Here is a 15,129-nt window from a genome sequence, read left to right as displayed (position 1 = left end):
GATGGTTATTATGTATCGTCAATCATATGGGGTGTGAAATCATGTCTATCTAAGTGTTTTATATTTTGTATGAAAGTTGTGTGTTTGAATAATGAAAATGTCCGACTAGTTTATGTTTATAACCAGAAATTATTAGAACTATAAATAAAAATAAAAGATCCAACATGTCAAAGATGTTTGGAACAAAAGACAGCAAGATAGTAGTCCTACGACTTTTCATTTTGTTTCCCCTTTTTGAGCTTGAAGAACTGATCCAATCTGTTACTTATTTTGCTATCTAGATCGTGCAAAGCATCTGCGGGTATCGAATTCTTCATAAAGTCCGTAGCTTTGTCGTATACCTCTTTCCTTATAAGATTGTAGTCGGACAATACAATCTTACTAAGATACCTGTACCGCAAAAACCGTAGTTGTGAATCTTGCATCTTCTTTTGGTCTTCCGTTTTAAACCCTGCATCCCATGGAGATTTGCCCTTGTATGTCTCCATATGTCTCATAGTGAAGACACCACAGTCACAACCGTTTTGAAGAGTTCTCCAATCCATTTCCTTTCGAATTATTTTTGCCTTTTCCAACTTTGTTATCCACTCTTTTTGTCCAATTTTGCCTTTTAGGTATAGTATTAGAACTCTCCGCTATAAGCACGACAAAAACTCATATTAGTACCTATTCATCATAATAATAAAAAGCTACTTAGAATTACCAGCTTTTCGGGGCGTCCACGGTAGCGTTTGGTAAACGATTCGGCATACCTAGAGTTATCTATTAACTCGATATCTCCATTTTTCATGTTAAAGCATAGGCACCAGTAATGATCGGAAAGTAGTACTGGAATGAAGATGAGATCAACTTTGTCAACTTTCTTCACCTGATACTTACACAATATATCGTCTACGCTTGGTCCGAATACTTTCAATCGATCACTATCTGTGATCTTTGGCTCAAACATTTCGTCTTGCTGCAAGAATTTTCGTGATTTTTCTCATTAAAATCCATCGCTCCATTTAAGCGTTAACAAGAGTGATTATAATATAGAATGGGTGGGTAACATTAAACATGTATTCATTATTAAACATTAATACACGGGTGTGTAATATATAAAAATGCAACCATGCGTGATTAACATATTAAATTTTCAACCTTGCGTGATTATTGTTGAAAAACTTACCAATATTGTAGTTGGCAAGAACAGCCTGTAGGGTGATGATTTTTTGTCCCTTTTTTTCTCTTCAAAGTTTAAAACATCTACAAATGCGTCCATTCCACCATATGATATGTATTGCGATGGGTGGAAGGTTTCAAATATGATTTTTAGCGTTTCGACTCCACTGTCAGACTTGTATATCAATGTCCTGTTTTTTAATACCAACAAAGAAAAGTTAAAAAAAAGATGAAATTTTTAAACTAATTATTAGGGTTAAAAATCTTACCCAATATCTCCCACCGGAGCTAAGAGATAACAGATGATTGTTTGGTCACGTGCCAAAAGTGGCTCATATAAGTCGGTTACCCTGTTGCAGTAAGGTGATCTGTATGCGTCACCTAGTTCTGCCATCCGCTTTTCGTTCTTTTCCCTGATCATCTTGATACGTGTTCTCACTAGGTGTGTATGCCTCTCGTCATCCGTTTTATTTTTGTTCGCTGACACAGGAGTCTTTTGATTACTTGCACTTGATGTTTGTAGGATTGGAGCCAATTTTAAAAGTGTCTCAACAGACTGCATTTCTGCTTCGGTTACTTCATCAGGTTCATCAGCTGATGTTGTCGGAGGCTTTTCTTTATCATAGGCGTCGGTTATTGTATTCTGTTTATGTGCTTGTTGTTGACTGCACTCTGCCAAATTTACAGGTTGGTCCATGTTGTTTACCACATCTGCTTGTGCCACTGTTTTCATGTTTGATTTGGTTAATTTGTTTGTAATCACAAGCTACAAAAATGCACCTTTGTTTAGTAATGAACGTATTTTTGTTACCTTCTGTAGTCTGCCTGTATAGGCCTGGTTCGATGGTTTGTAAGGCTGCCAGGCATGTGTCCGAAATACCACCATCATCAAATGGGGTATTATGAACATCATCACATCCTATAAAATCCCAAACGTTTTGGTTTTTATTAATCATAATTTACTGTAAATACTAACAAATAAGAGAAATTATTATATACCTTTATCTTTCACCGTGTTTTCATGTTCCAACCTTGCATCTCCATCGCCATCTAACTCTTGATTTGTTTCGCCACACTGTCCAACTTTGTTTTGAACCACCTCATCACCAGCATAGCTTACTTCATCAGGTATCGAAACTGTATTTGTAGAAACTGTATTTTTAACCGCATCATTCCATCTTTTACACCTTTCCATAATTTCAACATCCCAGAAATACTTCTCCTTTACCCCCTTAACGAGATTATTCATATCCGAAACCAGAGAAATGTATTTCTTTATATTATTGTCCATTGTTTTCAACAACACCTGCGGAATTGGACATTCAAAAAGTTCAAGCGTGATTACCAGTCTAAGAAGCCAAGTTTCAAAAAGTTCAAGCGTGATTACCAGTTCTAGCGTGATTACAAGTCTAAGAAGCCAAGTTTCATTTTTTTAATATCATGCGTGATTATCAGGATATCAGCCAACTTTCATTTTTTTAATATCATGCGTTATTAATTTGTTGTCGTTATTACATGTACAGTAATTATTGTCTAACATCATAAACAAGTATTATAGCATGTGTTATTGCCATTAACAAAAACAAAAAATCCAGTTTACCTTTTTACTTTTTTTCGAGGCTTCCCACGCAGCATGATCATAGATCACCCTGATTAGTTGAACCGGAGTGCTGCAGTATTCAATCTCTTTTTGCGTTTGTGTCCCTATGTCCATTTCATCTAAATTCAAAGCTGAAATATGTTCATTCGGATTCCACCCGTCAAACCAATCCGTATTTGATGGTATGTCACCTTCGTCAATCGGATCCTCCCCATCCAGGTTTCCAGCCAGGTTTCTTCTGTTGTAGACATGTGTCGTATCCACTGGTGGTATCATGTACTCATCCGTATCTTCCATACGCTGATCTAATGTATTGAATTCGGTGAGGTTTTCTTGTACCGCAGCTGCCTCGTGTATCGGGATGTTGTCAGCGAAAAGGTCAGTGTACAGCGTCGAAGTGTTCTGTTTTACGATTTCGAATGGTGCGGTCGTAGCCTCTTGATTTTGATGATCATTGCCATTGATGCGTGAGGCAGTAACAGGTTGTTGATCCTGGCGATTATCATTTGCTCCTTCGTCTTCCTCCACTTCATCACAATCTTCAACACTTAGCGGCCCGTTGTTGTATAAATATTCTTCCACGTCGTCGATCATACCAGAGGTTACATACTGTATGACAGGCATTTTGACAGGTTCATCGAAAATTTTGTGTCTTTGGTTGAAATAATGGCTGTATAGAAGCTGCATATTGTTTTTTGAAAAAAACTAAATTATTAATATTAATATCGTATTTAGCATAACCTTTAAAGATGTGTACATAACATACCGTTAGGAATGCAACCGGGCCATTGTATTGTGAGTCTAACTTTTTCCAACCTTGTCTTGTTCGTTTCAGCGATTCTAAAACGAAGGAGCACCAATCCAGATTTGGAATGTCTTCCTCTTTGTCAATTTCAAGTAGAAAACTTTGTTTAACAGTTGTTGACTTTGTTATCTCTACAAACAAAGTGTTCCAGTAGGCTAGGAAATTTAGCTTGAATAATCGTCCGCCAGTGGTTTGCTTTGACATAGTTCTTGCAAGTAAAGTATGAGTAATTTTGTTTGTGTCTGGCCACTGGTTTTTGAACTCATCTATGGTTGTTTCTGCGCCTTGAGTAGCCGTATTTTTCTCCACTATTGCTCCTTTTCTAGGCTTATTTTTTTCTCGTACAATAACATTACCCTTTGGAATACCAAACACGTCATGTACTGAATCTCGGGTGATTTTTATCTTGTGATTTCCTATGTTTAGGGTGCTGTATTGCTCGTCATAGTTTCGTACGAGCCAATACCCTAAACGTGTGCTTATATGATAAAGCTTTATATTAAGGACATCACCAAATCCAATGCTCTTCACATCCGCCACCTGCGCTTCAGTAAAGTGCTTAACTGTATCCAAAAAACCTGAAGGACTGCACCGTAGGCTTATTACATCATGATGATAATCATAGTACGGTCTTGGTTCTGTCCTAATAGGCTCTGCACCGGTAATCTTCCGTTTCCCCTCGATAGGATCCATCTGCTTTTCGTTTTTCGATTGTTTCTTTTTTACTGGCTCAAAGTCATCACCATCTTGGTTAGTTGTAGTATTTGGCCCTTTTCTTGTGTTTTCACCCCTTTTGACTATCAAGTGTCTAATAGGTTCTTCAAAGTCGTCATCATCATCTTCTAGGCTTAAATTTGTATGCTTTCTATTAACCTTTAATTTCTGAGGTTGCTTTGTCATCATCGACTGAATCGGGGGCTCAAAATCATCATCATCATCAGCAACCCCTACATCATATTTCAATACAAAATTTAAAAGATGGAATGAATCATGATAGTGCCGCTTGTTATTTCAAAATCTCCAACTACACAATTTTTAAGCTAGAACTGCTAGGTCATATCAAATATTCAACATATGTAATAGCAATCATGCTAATGCCGCTGGTTACCTCTAAATCACCAATTTCAGTATTACCGCAGAAGCCCCAAGATTATAAGTTTCATATTCCCAATTTCACAATGTAACCTAATTCCGCTAGTTCATTAAAGAGAATCATCATCTAATGTTAAGCCTGATAATCCCGCTACTACATATCAATGAATCAGCAAAAAATTACGCTTGTTCTTATCAAATAACGCTAGTTAATCAACCCTAATTTTGGCTTAAAATTACCGTAGAAGCCCCAAGATTATAAGTTTCATATCCCAATTCACAATGTAACCTAATTCAATATTCCATATCAATCATGCTAATGTTGTTTGTTAACTAAAATGATTCAATTTCACAATTAGATCAGACGCCCAATATCAAGTGGTAAAATTCCCAATTTCACAATGTAACCTAATTCCGCTAGTTCATTAAAGAGAATCATCATCTAATGTTAAGCCTGATAATCCCGCTACTACATATCAATGAATCAGCAAAAAATTACGCTCGTTCTTATCAAATAACGCTAGTTAACCAACCCTAATTTTGGCTTAAAAAAACTTCAATCAACATCAAACCTGTAGTTATGCCGCTAATGTGCACCGGCTTCACCGGATCATTTCTTTTCTTGCTCCGTCTTTCTCTTTTAGCTTCTTCAACATATAATGTAACCGCCGATTAGTTCAACTATAAGGTTGGGACTGGCTAACAAAATAAACGGGGTTCAGAAGATGATTAAATCGATAGCTCTTAATGCCGTATTCGTCATCAAGTGAAATCGATGGTCGTTGCTTGTTCACCGTTGTTAATCGTCTTTCTCCGACGGTCGGAATCGTTTTTTCTCCGTCGGTCGGAATCGTTTGAAACTCACCGAAATTTTTGATGATCAAATATGGTTTTTGATTAGATACTGAGATTTAGCCGGGTATTTAGGTATAGGAAATTGACCATTTTAACCTTTGGTTCACATAATTACGTTTTAGACAGACCCTTAAACAATTATTTAATCACGCTTTTAATCCCTTGATCCTACGGCCAGGATTATAACGTATGTTATGTACGATTACTCATAATGTAGGTTAACCGCCCTCTATATATATATATATATATATATATATATATATATATATATATATAGGTTTAGGATCCTGTACAAAGTGCTTAATTTGTAAGAAGTGTAAGAAATATTCCTGGAATGACAAGTGTCCATCCTCTTAATTAATTCAAAAGGGTAGTTTTGTAATTGTACATTTTTGTCATTTAATTCAAATTCAACATAACTGATCCAAAAATAACCGTCCATGAGATTGTTTAGGGATTTGAACGAATTTTGTAATTTCCTGCAAGATACAATACGATTGTGTTATATGTATCTTTCAATCATCATTAATTATAAATACATAAAGGATTATCAAATTCGATATCCCCATTCCAGTTGTTTAACGTCTGCGCCTTTTTTCGATTCTGGTGTTTTATATCAATTTCAATGGAGTCCAGCGATGCAGGTTAATGTGTATCATAGTGTTTTATTCTGGTGTTCTATTAAGTTGTATGGTGTTATATTCATAGAAGGTTGCTGGGGATTCCAGATAAAACACCATGACTTGAATCATGGCGTGGTGTTTTATCTGGTGACATTGTTCATGGCATAGTGTTTTAAACATCTGGAGACAAACACCACGCCATGAACAATGTCTCCAGATAAAACACCACGGCATGAATAATGTCTCCAGATAAAACACCACACCATGAACAATGTCTCCAGATAAAACACCACGCTATGAACAATGTCTCCAGATAAAACACCACGCCATGAATAATGTCTCCTGATAAAACACCATGACTTGAATCATAGATGTTTAAAACACCACACTATGAACAAGGTCTCCTGATAAAACACCATGACTTGAATCCTAGTCTTGGTGTTTTAAAATCTGGGAATGTTTTGTATTTATAAAACACTACGCCATGAACAATGTCTCCAGATAAAACACCACGCCATCAACAATGTCTCCAGATAAAACGCCATGACTTGAATCTGCGATTACGTTTTAAAAATCTGGGAATGTTTTAAAGTATGAAGAAATTCGCTGATTTTTTTTTTTAGATTGATGGCGGTTACATATAATTCGCTGATCTTTAGGAGTTTGATGGGTGGTTTTGAAACGGTTACCATATTTGAAATGTTGGAAAAGTAACTATTGCCCTTCAATTTTTACATAAGGTCCTTCTAATTAAAACACAATTTACATTTTATACCCTATTGATCTCAACCATTAGATCAAATATCCAATGGTTTAAAACACTTCTTACCCTTCTTACATTTTAGACACTTTTTACCATATTGATTTTGGAGGCCTAAAGCCCAAGCCTCAAAAAACTTGGGCTTGGGCCGGCCCTAAATATGAATGGAGTATGTTTGTGTGCTCGTTTGTTTAACTTAACCGAACGAACGATCGAACAAGAACAATGACTTCTTGTTTATGTTCGTTCATTAAGCAAATGAATATGTTCATGTTCATTCTTAGGGGATGTTTTGGTAGCCTCTGAATGGTCATTAAGAGGCTACCTCTTAATGGAACCATTAAGAATTTTACCAATGAGAAGGTAGAAGAATGTGATATATGATTATTTACCATTCAGAGGTTACCTCTTAACCATTCAGACTTGAGGTTACCTCTTATTCATTCAGAGGTTTTAAACCATTAAGAGGTAGCATCTGAATGGTCATTGAGAGGCTACCAAACAGCCCCTTAGTATAAATGAATGGTTCACAAATATAAATGAGCAAAAATATACGAACATAACTAAACATATATGAATAGACATAAATGAACAAGCTGAGCAAATATCAATTAAAAGTAAATGCGCACATCAATTTGATGTACTAAAAAACTAATAAAACTTGGCTTCATTGTAAGGCAATATTTTAATGAATATATAAACGAAGGAACCTAAACAAATGTAAACAAATGAGCATAAATGAACGTAATATGTTCATGTTCGTTTATTGAATAAACGAATATAAACAAACTTCCCACTGAAGAATTCATCAAACGTTTAGTTTGTTTACAAACACAACCATCAACGGTGCAAAGTGCCAAACGATCATATAAACACAAGAAGTCAATTACCACATTAAAATTTCACAAATCTTTCAAAAACACTCACTTTCTTTCTATCTTTACAAACATCCTGTCAAAGCTTATATGTCCATGTAATCACCACACTTACATTTACATTTATATTAATATTCAATCCTTTTTGGTTAATATATATTACTTTATTAAGAAAGCTGAAAATTTTCTATATAACTTTTTATTTAAAAAGTAACTTTCATATTAAACACATTTTAAAATAGCATTAATTCATTTAAATCAATGTTTTCAAATGATAATATTACATTTTTTACTATTCCGAATTACTAAATTTAAGATAAAAAAGATGTAGTGTATAGATCATTAAAACATATGACGTACAATTCATTACTCTCAAGTTAAGTTAAAATGAAAACAAAGAGTAATCTTTTTGTGGTCACACCATTACCGTATATGAACGCCACTACGCATCGACATTTTTGTTATGTTGTTGAATTTTACAAAAATTATCTAATCATTGCCTTTTTTGTTTGTGTTTTGGAAAACCATAGAAAAGGCATACCCATTTGAGGGAAAAAAAAAAAAAAAACTATGTTGACGTCGGCCCCAATTCCTGTACATGTTGATGACCCACAATTGTGGGAGTAGAGTGCTAAAGGCTAGAAGAAGGGTCACATGTTCGGTTTTAGGATCACTCACAATCCCCGTTATGCCACTATCAATGATTCCAACAACTACAACACTAGGGGATATTACGCTCGTAACATAGTGTAAGTTTATATGCAAGATGGTAGAGGTTACTATAAAAAAAAAAAAAAGGTTTTTTGTAAGAAAGGTAAGAAAGAATCTACACCATTAGATCTTTGATCTAATGGTTGAGATCATAATGGCAAAATTGTAAATAATGTTTACTATTAAACATATTAATTTTCTAGATTAAGGGTATATAGGTAAATTTAATATTTTTAAATTAAGAAACTAACATTAATGCACATGTAACTTCCCCCCGTCTTTTTTAAACGTCAATAACTTTTTATACGTAACTTTTAAAAAAAATTACACCATAATAACGAGCGTTTTTTTTATCTTTAATATGAGTACCATATTGCTATATTTATATAGAGAAAAAAATATGTTTCGATCTGATGTTTAGTACATGAATAATGTTATATACTTACTAAATGGTGTTATATACTTACTGAATGGTGTTATATACTTGCTGAATTGTGTTATATACTTGCTGAATGGTGTTATATACTTACTGAATGGTGATATATATTTGCTGAATGGTGTTATATACTTCCTGAATGTGTTATATACTTCCTGAATGGTGTTATATCCTTGCTGAATGGTGTTTATAGAGATCTTTTAAAAAAATCCAGTTTCTATAATTAAGGTGGCGGTTATGGGAAGTTTTTAATTAATTGAATTAATGATAAAATTACTTGTTTACCGTTTTGAATTAATTTAGACTTAGGACACATGTCATCTACACAATATTTCTTACCTTTCTCACACTTTTAACCTTTTTTACAATAACCTTACCCTATGCAAGGTAATTATTTTCAATAATATATATAATTATCATTCACTTTATATATAATATCATTCACTTTATTAACAAGCTCACAACATAATGATGGTGTTACACAATAAACAGAAATATGTAGATATATATGTGATTAAAAACTTTAATTTTTTTTTCTCTAAACAAACCACTGCAAATTCAAAAAAAGAAACAACCAAATTTGTCCAAACAGTAAATTTTAAGAAATTTCTTTATTTTTTGGATCTAACTTCTAGACAAAAAGATTAAATACAAATACCTTTATCATACGAAACGTACGAATATGGCGAAAATGTAAAATATACGGTGATATTTTCATAATTATTTACTCGTAGAGTAATTATCAAAATTACTCTACAAATGATCTTGTAGGGTAATTTTAATCTTGTATAGTAATTTTGTAAAATGTTTTTTAGGATAATTTTGATCTTGTAGAGTAATTTTGATCTTGTAGGGTAATTATCAAAATTACTCTACAAGTGCATCTTTGTAGAATAATTTTGATCTTGTATGGTAATTATCAAAATTACTCTACAAGTGTATCAAAATTACTCTGCATTAAAATTACTCTACAAGTGTATCAAAATTACTCTGCAAGTTTATCAAACAACATACAATTCAAAATTAATCTACAAAATCATTTGTACTACAAGTGTATCTTGTAGAGTAATTTTGATCTTGTATGGTAATTATCAAAATTACTCTACAAGTGTATTAAAATTACTTTGCATCAAAATTACTCTGCAAGTTTATCAAACAACATACAATTCAAAATTACTCTACAAAATCATTTGTAAAGTAATTATGATACTCTACAAAATTACCTTACAATATCAAAATTACCATACAAGATTATTTGTAGAGTAATTATGATACTCTACAAAATTACTCTACAAGATCAAAATTACACTACAAGAACATTTTACAAAATTAGGCTACAAGATCAAAATTACTCTATTTGTAGAGTAATTTTGATAATTACTCTACGAGTAGATAATTACGAAAATGTCATTGCAGTTTTTTTGACGTTTTCATGTCTTTTGTACGTTTTGTACGATAAGACACTTTGTACGTGAACTTAACTCTTATATTCTAAGGCACACAACCATTAAACATCTTAATAAAAAACCCAAATTCATATTTGTGTGGTCCACTTAAAGAAATTAATGTTATTGACAAGGGTCCAAAGAACAAGTGTGAGAACCGAAAGATACGTGTGATACCCAACAAGTGATCAGTACAGTAACCAACCCATGCTCTCATCAACTGAGATCCTCTATTAGTTTCCAAGCTAGCGCCAATTTTTCAATTCAAAATTATTATCTTCCCACCCAAAAATCAATATCATCATCAAACATTAAGAACCACATTGGCATTTTGTGGGTGGGGGTGGATCAAAACAAACCATATCAACAGTGGCGGATCCAGAAACTTCTTTTACTGGGTTCGTTTTGCTAGATTTTCACTGTTTTTTCTAAATCATACAAAGTTCTCACTAAGAGTGGGTTCATGTGAACCAAAAAAACAGGGCTGGATCCGCCACTGTATATTAGACTTTTGGATAAAAGTGTTCGGTTTGTGAAGCGTTTGTTTGGGCTTGAGTGATCGCCAAGGGGCACAAAAAAAAGGGGCCGGTTTCATTAAACTTTATTTAGGTTCATATTTATTTCTTGTTGACTAAGTAGTTAACCCTAATCTCTAGTCTTATATATACCCATGATGTAATTTTATTCTTTAAGCCCCTAATTAATAAAAGATAGACCCTAGTTGCAACCTGTGAACGTAAGGCACCTTAACCGAACCACGTTATAGTCTTGTGTTTTTTTTTTTCTGCTATTGTGTGTGTGTTTGCTTCCGTAGGACCGGCTCTAATGTGATACGTAACATAAAGTGGTAGCAATTTTGCCAAATGGCAAATATGGTATAATGTTAGGTGTTTATGCCATAAATCAATTGTTACATCGAGTGTAATGTTTGACCTCAAGTACCATTAACGGGGTTTAGCATATTGGTTGTGGATGACAGGAGAACTTCTCCATTAATCGTGATAAAGCAGTTAGCTCCCGGTGGGCAAGACATATGATATATGTTGGTATCAGGGTTCGGATTTACATGTTTTCTACATATGAATGAGACGATGCACCCAATCGACATGTTTTATTTTCTAACAGTATTGATATTGTGATATTTTAGGCAAATCTCACATTGTTATTGTGATATTGCAGAGTTTGATTCAAATAAAAGCGTATACCGCATGTTTTAATAACATACTTACTCTTCAACTTTCATGTTTCAAGATTACAATCAAGATGTTTGAATTCACATATCTAATAAAATTTGATTTGATTGTTATGGGGGTCCTAAATGGTATGGTAATAAATGAAAAAAATGTACTTGATTAAAATGTCGAACAAAAATGATGTAAATAAATGAAACTTGCACAGATACATATTGTTGTACTTTATAAAAGTTAAGCTGATTAGAATCCCACCATGAAATGAGAGTCCAAATAGCAAGATGTGACTGTGGGCCTGTGGGCCCTTTTGAATGATAAGACGAGCATCAGAACCCGGCCCACAAAGGGAATTGTTGTGATTTGTGAATGAACAAAACCTTTGCACTGAAATTATAGCACATGTGGGTCCTAAGTCCTAACAATGTGGTTTAAAAAAACAATGGAGTGTGGTCCATTTGTTGTCATGAGCCAACTTAAAATGCTCAAAATAGTAGCACATTTGAAATCAAGATTTGATGGTTAATGGTTTAGCATAAAAATGTACCCTCTAAAAGTTAAAGAGTTGTATCCAATTTCACTGAAACAAGTGCAATCTCATATTCTCATGTAGTACTAACTACTCGGTCATGGTTTATTCTCTAACATGTCCTTTTTAAAATAATAAAAAAAAACAAAAAAATGGCCAAAGTGATCAAACAAGTCCAAAGTCCTCTAAAGTGTATTTTTTATATAAAAAAATACATAGTATTTTACCACGAATCGGTAATTTCAGTGCTCCATAAATCAATGTCTACAAAGAGTCGTGTGAGTTACCATGAGTACGGTTATTCAATTCCATGATTCGTTATTATGGTATAAGATGTATTAGGGGTATATAAAAGTAAAAGACTTGTGGAGATATCCTCCAATAAGACATGGGGTATGGTCAAGTGGAAATGAGCGGAAATCGGGTTTACCCGAAAATACCTGAGACCCAGACTGTGAAATACCCAAAACTGAACCGATATCATGTAAACAAGTTGATATTCGGTTCCCATATCATGCATATATCGGGTTCGGGTCGGTTATCGGGTCTGAACCTAGGTTAACCGAATTTTTGACAACTGGACCGAAATTGTGAAATCACAAAGCAATTTGAATAGAAACTTCAACGGTAGTCATTAGGAGGTCTGATTATCTTAAGCAATAGTAGAATTATCATAAGCATACAACACTGGCCTGCTTTCAATAAAAAATCTGGAACACCCCAAAATCTTTATGTCTGTGTATATGTTAAAAATAAGGATATGTGTAAAAATAATCATTGTTAGGCTTATAGTTAAAATTTATGAACTTGGTTAGTATGTAAGTGAGATTTAACCAAAGAAAGAAAGAAATTAGTCATAAAATGTAAACACTAAACTTAAGGGGCTAAAACTGACATAATAAGAAAGATGAATGATAAAAGTAAAAACAAAACACAAACACACACACTGATGTGTGTGTGTCGCCAGAACTAAGAAGGGGGAAACCCCTTGTTATCACAAAATCAGTAAATTGAAGCCCTAATTGTGATTCTAAGTTCATGCATGTCTTGATTCCTTGATCATCTAAGCATACTTAAGTACAAGGTAAGTAGAATTTTATGTTTTGATGATCTTAAATGTAATGGGTTTCTATAAATCCATGAACTTATGTGAAATTAGTATGACTATGGGTTAGGAGCATCACTTATAACATGATTTATGCTTGCATTTGGATGAATTGATATTAAAAGTGAAAAACCCACTTGAACTAGGAGTTTTGTGGGGTGTAATGTTGAATTAAATGTAAATTAGTAAAATAATTATGTATGAAGATGTTCATAATGAGAATTTGTTAGATGGAATTGGTTTAGAATGAAGATTATATGGAAATTTGATTGAGTTTGATGATCTTGACATAAATTAGTAAGGCTATGCATAGGATACTTGTACACCATGCTTTGTTAATAGTACGCGCGCCAAGTGTTTGTTAAAATGCCTGAATGAAGAAGTTTAAATGACAAAAATGATCTCTTGTGAATATTATGATAAATGCTAATTATTAACTTGATTATGATAAGAAAGGAATGGGAATGAAGACATAAAACTAAAGTATGTCGGTTATGAACTTTAGGAGTAAAAGAAGAAGAAACGAGCCAATCCGGAACACAAGCGAAAAACAATAGAGGTAAGTTCTTATGCTTACTAGTTTTAGTGATGTATAATGTTTATGCTACCTTGTTTTGTTAAGAATATAAATTGGTGTCTTGTTAAATGAAAATTGTAGAAGTTCAATACATGTTAATGGGTCGAATGAATAATAATGATATATGTATGAATTGGGAATTGATGTTGAACCGGATATAGAAAATAGAAGGAAATTGACATTTATACTCGTTAGAATGTACGATTGAATGAATGCTAAAGAAAGGATTATCATCATATTTGATGAAAGGTTTGAAGTCTATGTTAGTTTATTATCAAACAACTAATTTGTGTGATGTGGTTGTAGGTAAATCAACGTGTTAGGTGACGCCAAGTTCGGAACGGACACACCATCTCGCATGCTTCCGCTACGATACTTAACTAAATGGGTCAAAACTTTTGTTGGAAACTTCTATGTTATATTTTAGTCTTATGTAAATACTTAACTTTAAAAGATGTCGGAACTTTTGTTGTTTATGTTTATGGTGGTTATCTCGAATCTGGATGTAAACTTTTATGTAGTTAACTCGGTTCGTTTATGTCAATGTTTATGGTAACAATTTTATAAGTTTCTTATTTGACCCGTTTCGTCTTCACGGTTAAAACTCCTTATATGTACTAAGAATTTTTAAATCTTACAAGTTGGTATCAGAGCCGAGGTTTGAGGGATTCAAGTATCAAAGTTAAAGTACTTGAACTCAAACCGAAAGCTCGTACAAAGATGTGTTCGTTCCGAGGGGCAATGCAAGTAAGTATTTTAGAATTTCGATATTTATATTCTTAGTTTGGAGCGGGAAGGGATTATGGATGCCTCATTAGAATAACCTGGGTAGGGACATTGTAGAATGTTACTGGAGGTTTCGAGACTTCAAGGGAACATGTTGGGTCGGTTTGGGGGCTCGGGATTGGATTTTTAGGTTGTGTGAGCTGAAACAGCGTCTTCAAGTTTTTAGGGGCGTCGGCGACGGCCCCAATGGCATCGGCGACGCCACCCTTGGCCTCGACGCATTGTTCTTCTGTCTACGTGAGGTTTTCAGCGACGCGACTTTAGAGGCCCCGTCGGCGACGCGGCTAGTGCCGTCGCCAAACCCTGAGCTCCTTTGCTGCTTTTGTTATTTTAATACTCTAAGGCTCTCAAACCAATCCCGAACCCTCGTTAAACTTTAGAAAAGCACCATAATGCTTATGGAACCATGGTTACAAGTTGGTCGACATGAATATCACTAGTGAATGTATGAATGAATAGAAAGATGTGTACATAAATGGATGTATGCTTCGATTAGCATATCAAGAATGTTTGTAATAAAGAGTTATATGAGTCCATGACCTAAGGGAATGAGTTATTGAAAATAAACAATGTATAGAAGGT

General features: G+C 34.0%; 2 protein-coding genes and 2 long non-coding RNA genes across 4 annotated transcripts; 1 reads left to right on the top strand and 3 right to left on the bottom strand.

Moving 5' to 3' along the window:
• Positions 1–139: 139 nt before the first annotated feature.
• On the bottom strand, positions 140–2,356 carry LOC110912165. Its single transcript, XM_035984410.1, has 6 exons — positions 2,161–2,356; positions 1,973–2,080; positions 1,431–1,884; positions 1,169–1,352; positions 704–958; positions 140–635 (listed from the first exon to the last, which is right to left on the bottom strand). Exons 1-6 carry the CDS (start codon positions 2,354–2,356, stop codon positions 207–209), a joined length of 1,626 nt encoding a protein of 541 aa, XP_035840303.1. The 3' UTR covers positions 140–206.
• A 41-nt stretch (positions 2,357–2,397) lies between these two features.
• Positions 2,398–2,841, bottom strand: LOC110912166. The gene is made up of 2 exons (XR_002577750.2): positions 2,762–2,841; positions 2,398–2,467 (listed from the first exon to the last, which is right to left on the bottom strand). It is a non-coding gene; the product is annotated as an uncharacterized LOC110912166 (long non-coding RNA).
• LOC118487509 lies at positions 2,841–4,329 on the bottom strand. The gene is made up of 3 exons (XM_035984409.1): positions 3,528–4,329; positions 2,928–3,442; positions 2,841–2,865 (listed from the first exon to the last, which is right to left on the bottom strand). The coding sequence occupies exons 1-3, from the start codon at positions 4,257–4,259 to the stop codon at positions 2,841–2,843; spliced, it is 1,272 nt and encodes a 423-aa protein (XP_035840302.1). The 5' UTR covers positions 4,260–4,329.
• Positions 4,330–13,030: 8,701 nt separating this feature from the next.
• On the top strand, positions 13,031–14,328 carry LOC110910040. Its single transcript, XR_002575801.2, has 3 exons — positions 13,031–13,163; positions 13,690–13,743; positions 14,068–14,328. It is a non-coding gene; the product is annotated as an uncharacterized LOC110910040 (long non-coding RNA).
• The last annotated feature ends 801 nt before the right edge of the window (positions 14,329–15,129 follow it).

Source organism: Helianthus annuus, chromosome 15 (assembly GCF_002127325.2).
Source record: "Helianthus annuus cultivar XRQ/B chromosome 15, HanXRQr2.0-SUNRISE, whole genome shotgun sequence".
In the NCBI taxonomy this organism is placed as follows: Eukaryota; Viridiplantae; Streptophyta; class Magnoliopsida; order Asterales; family Asteraceae; genus Helianthus; species Helianthus annuus.
Note: the sequence above shows the minus strand (reverse complement) of the source record. Positions and strands in the feature narration are given on the sequence as shown.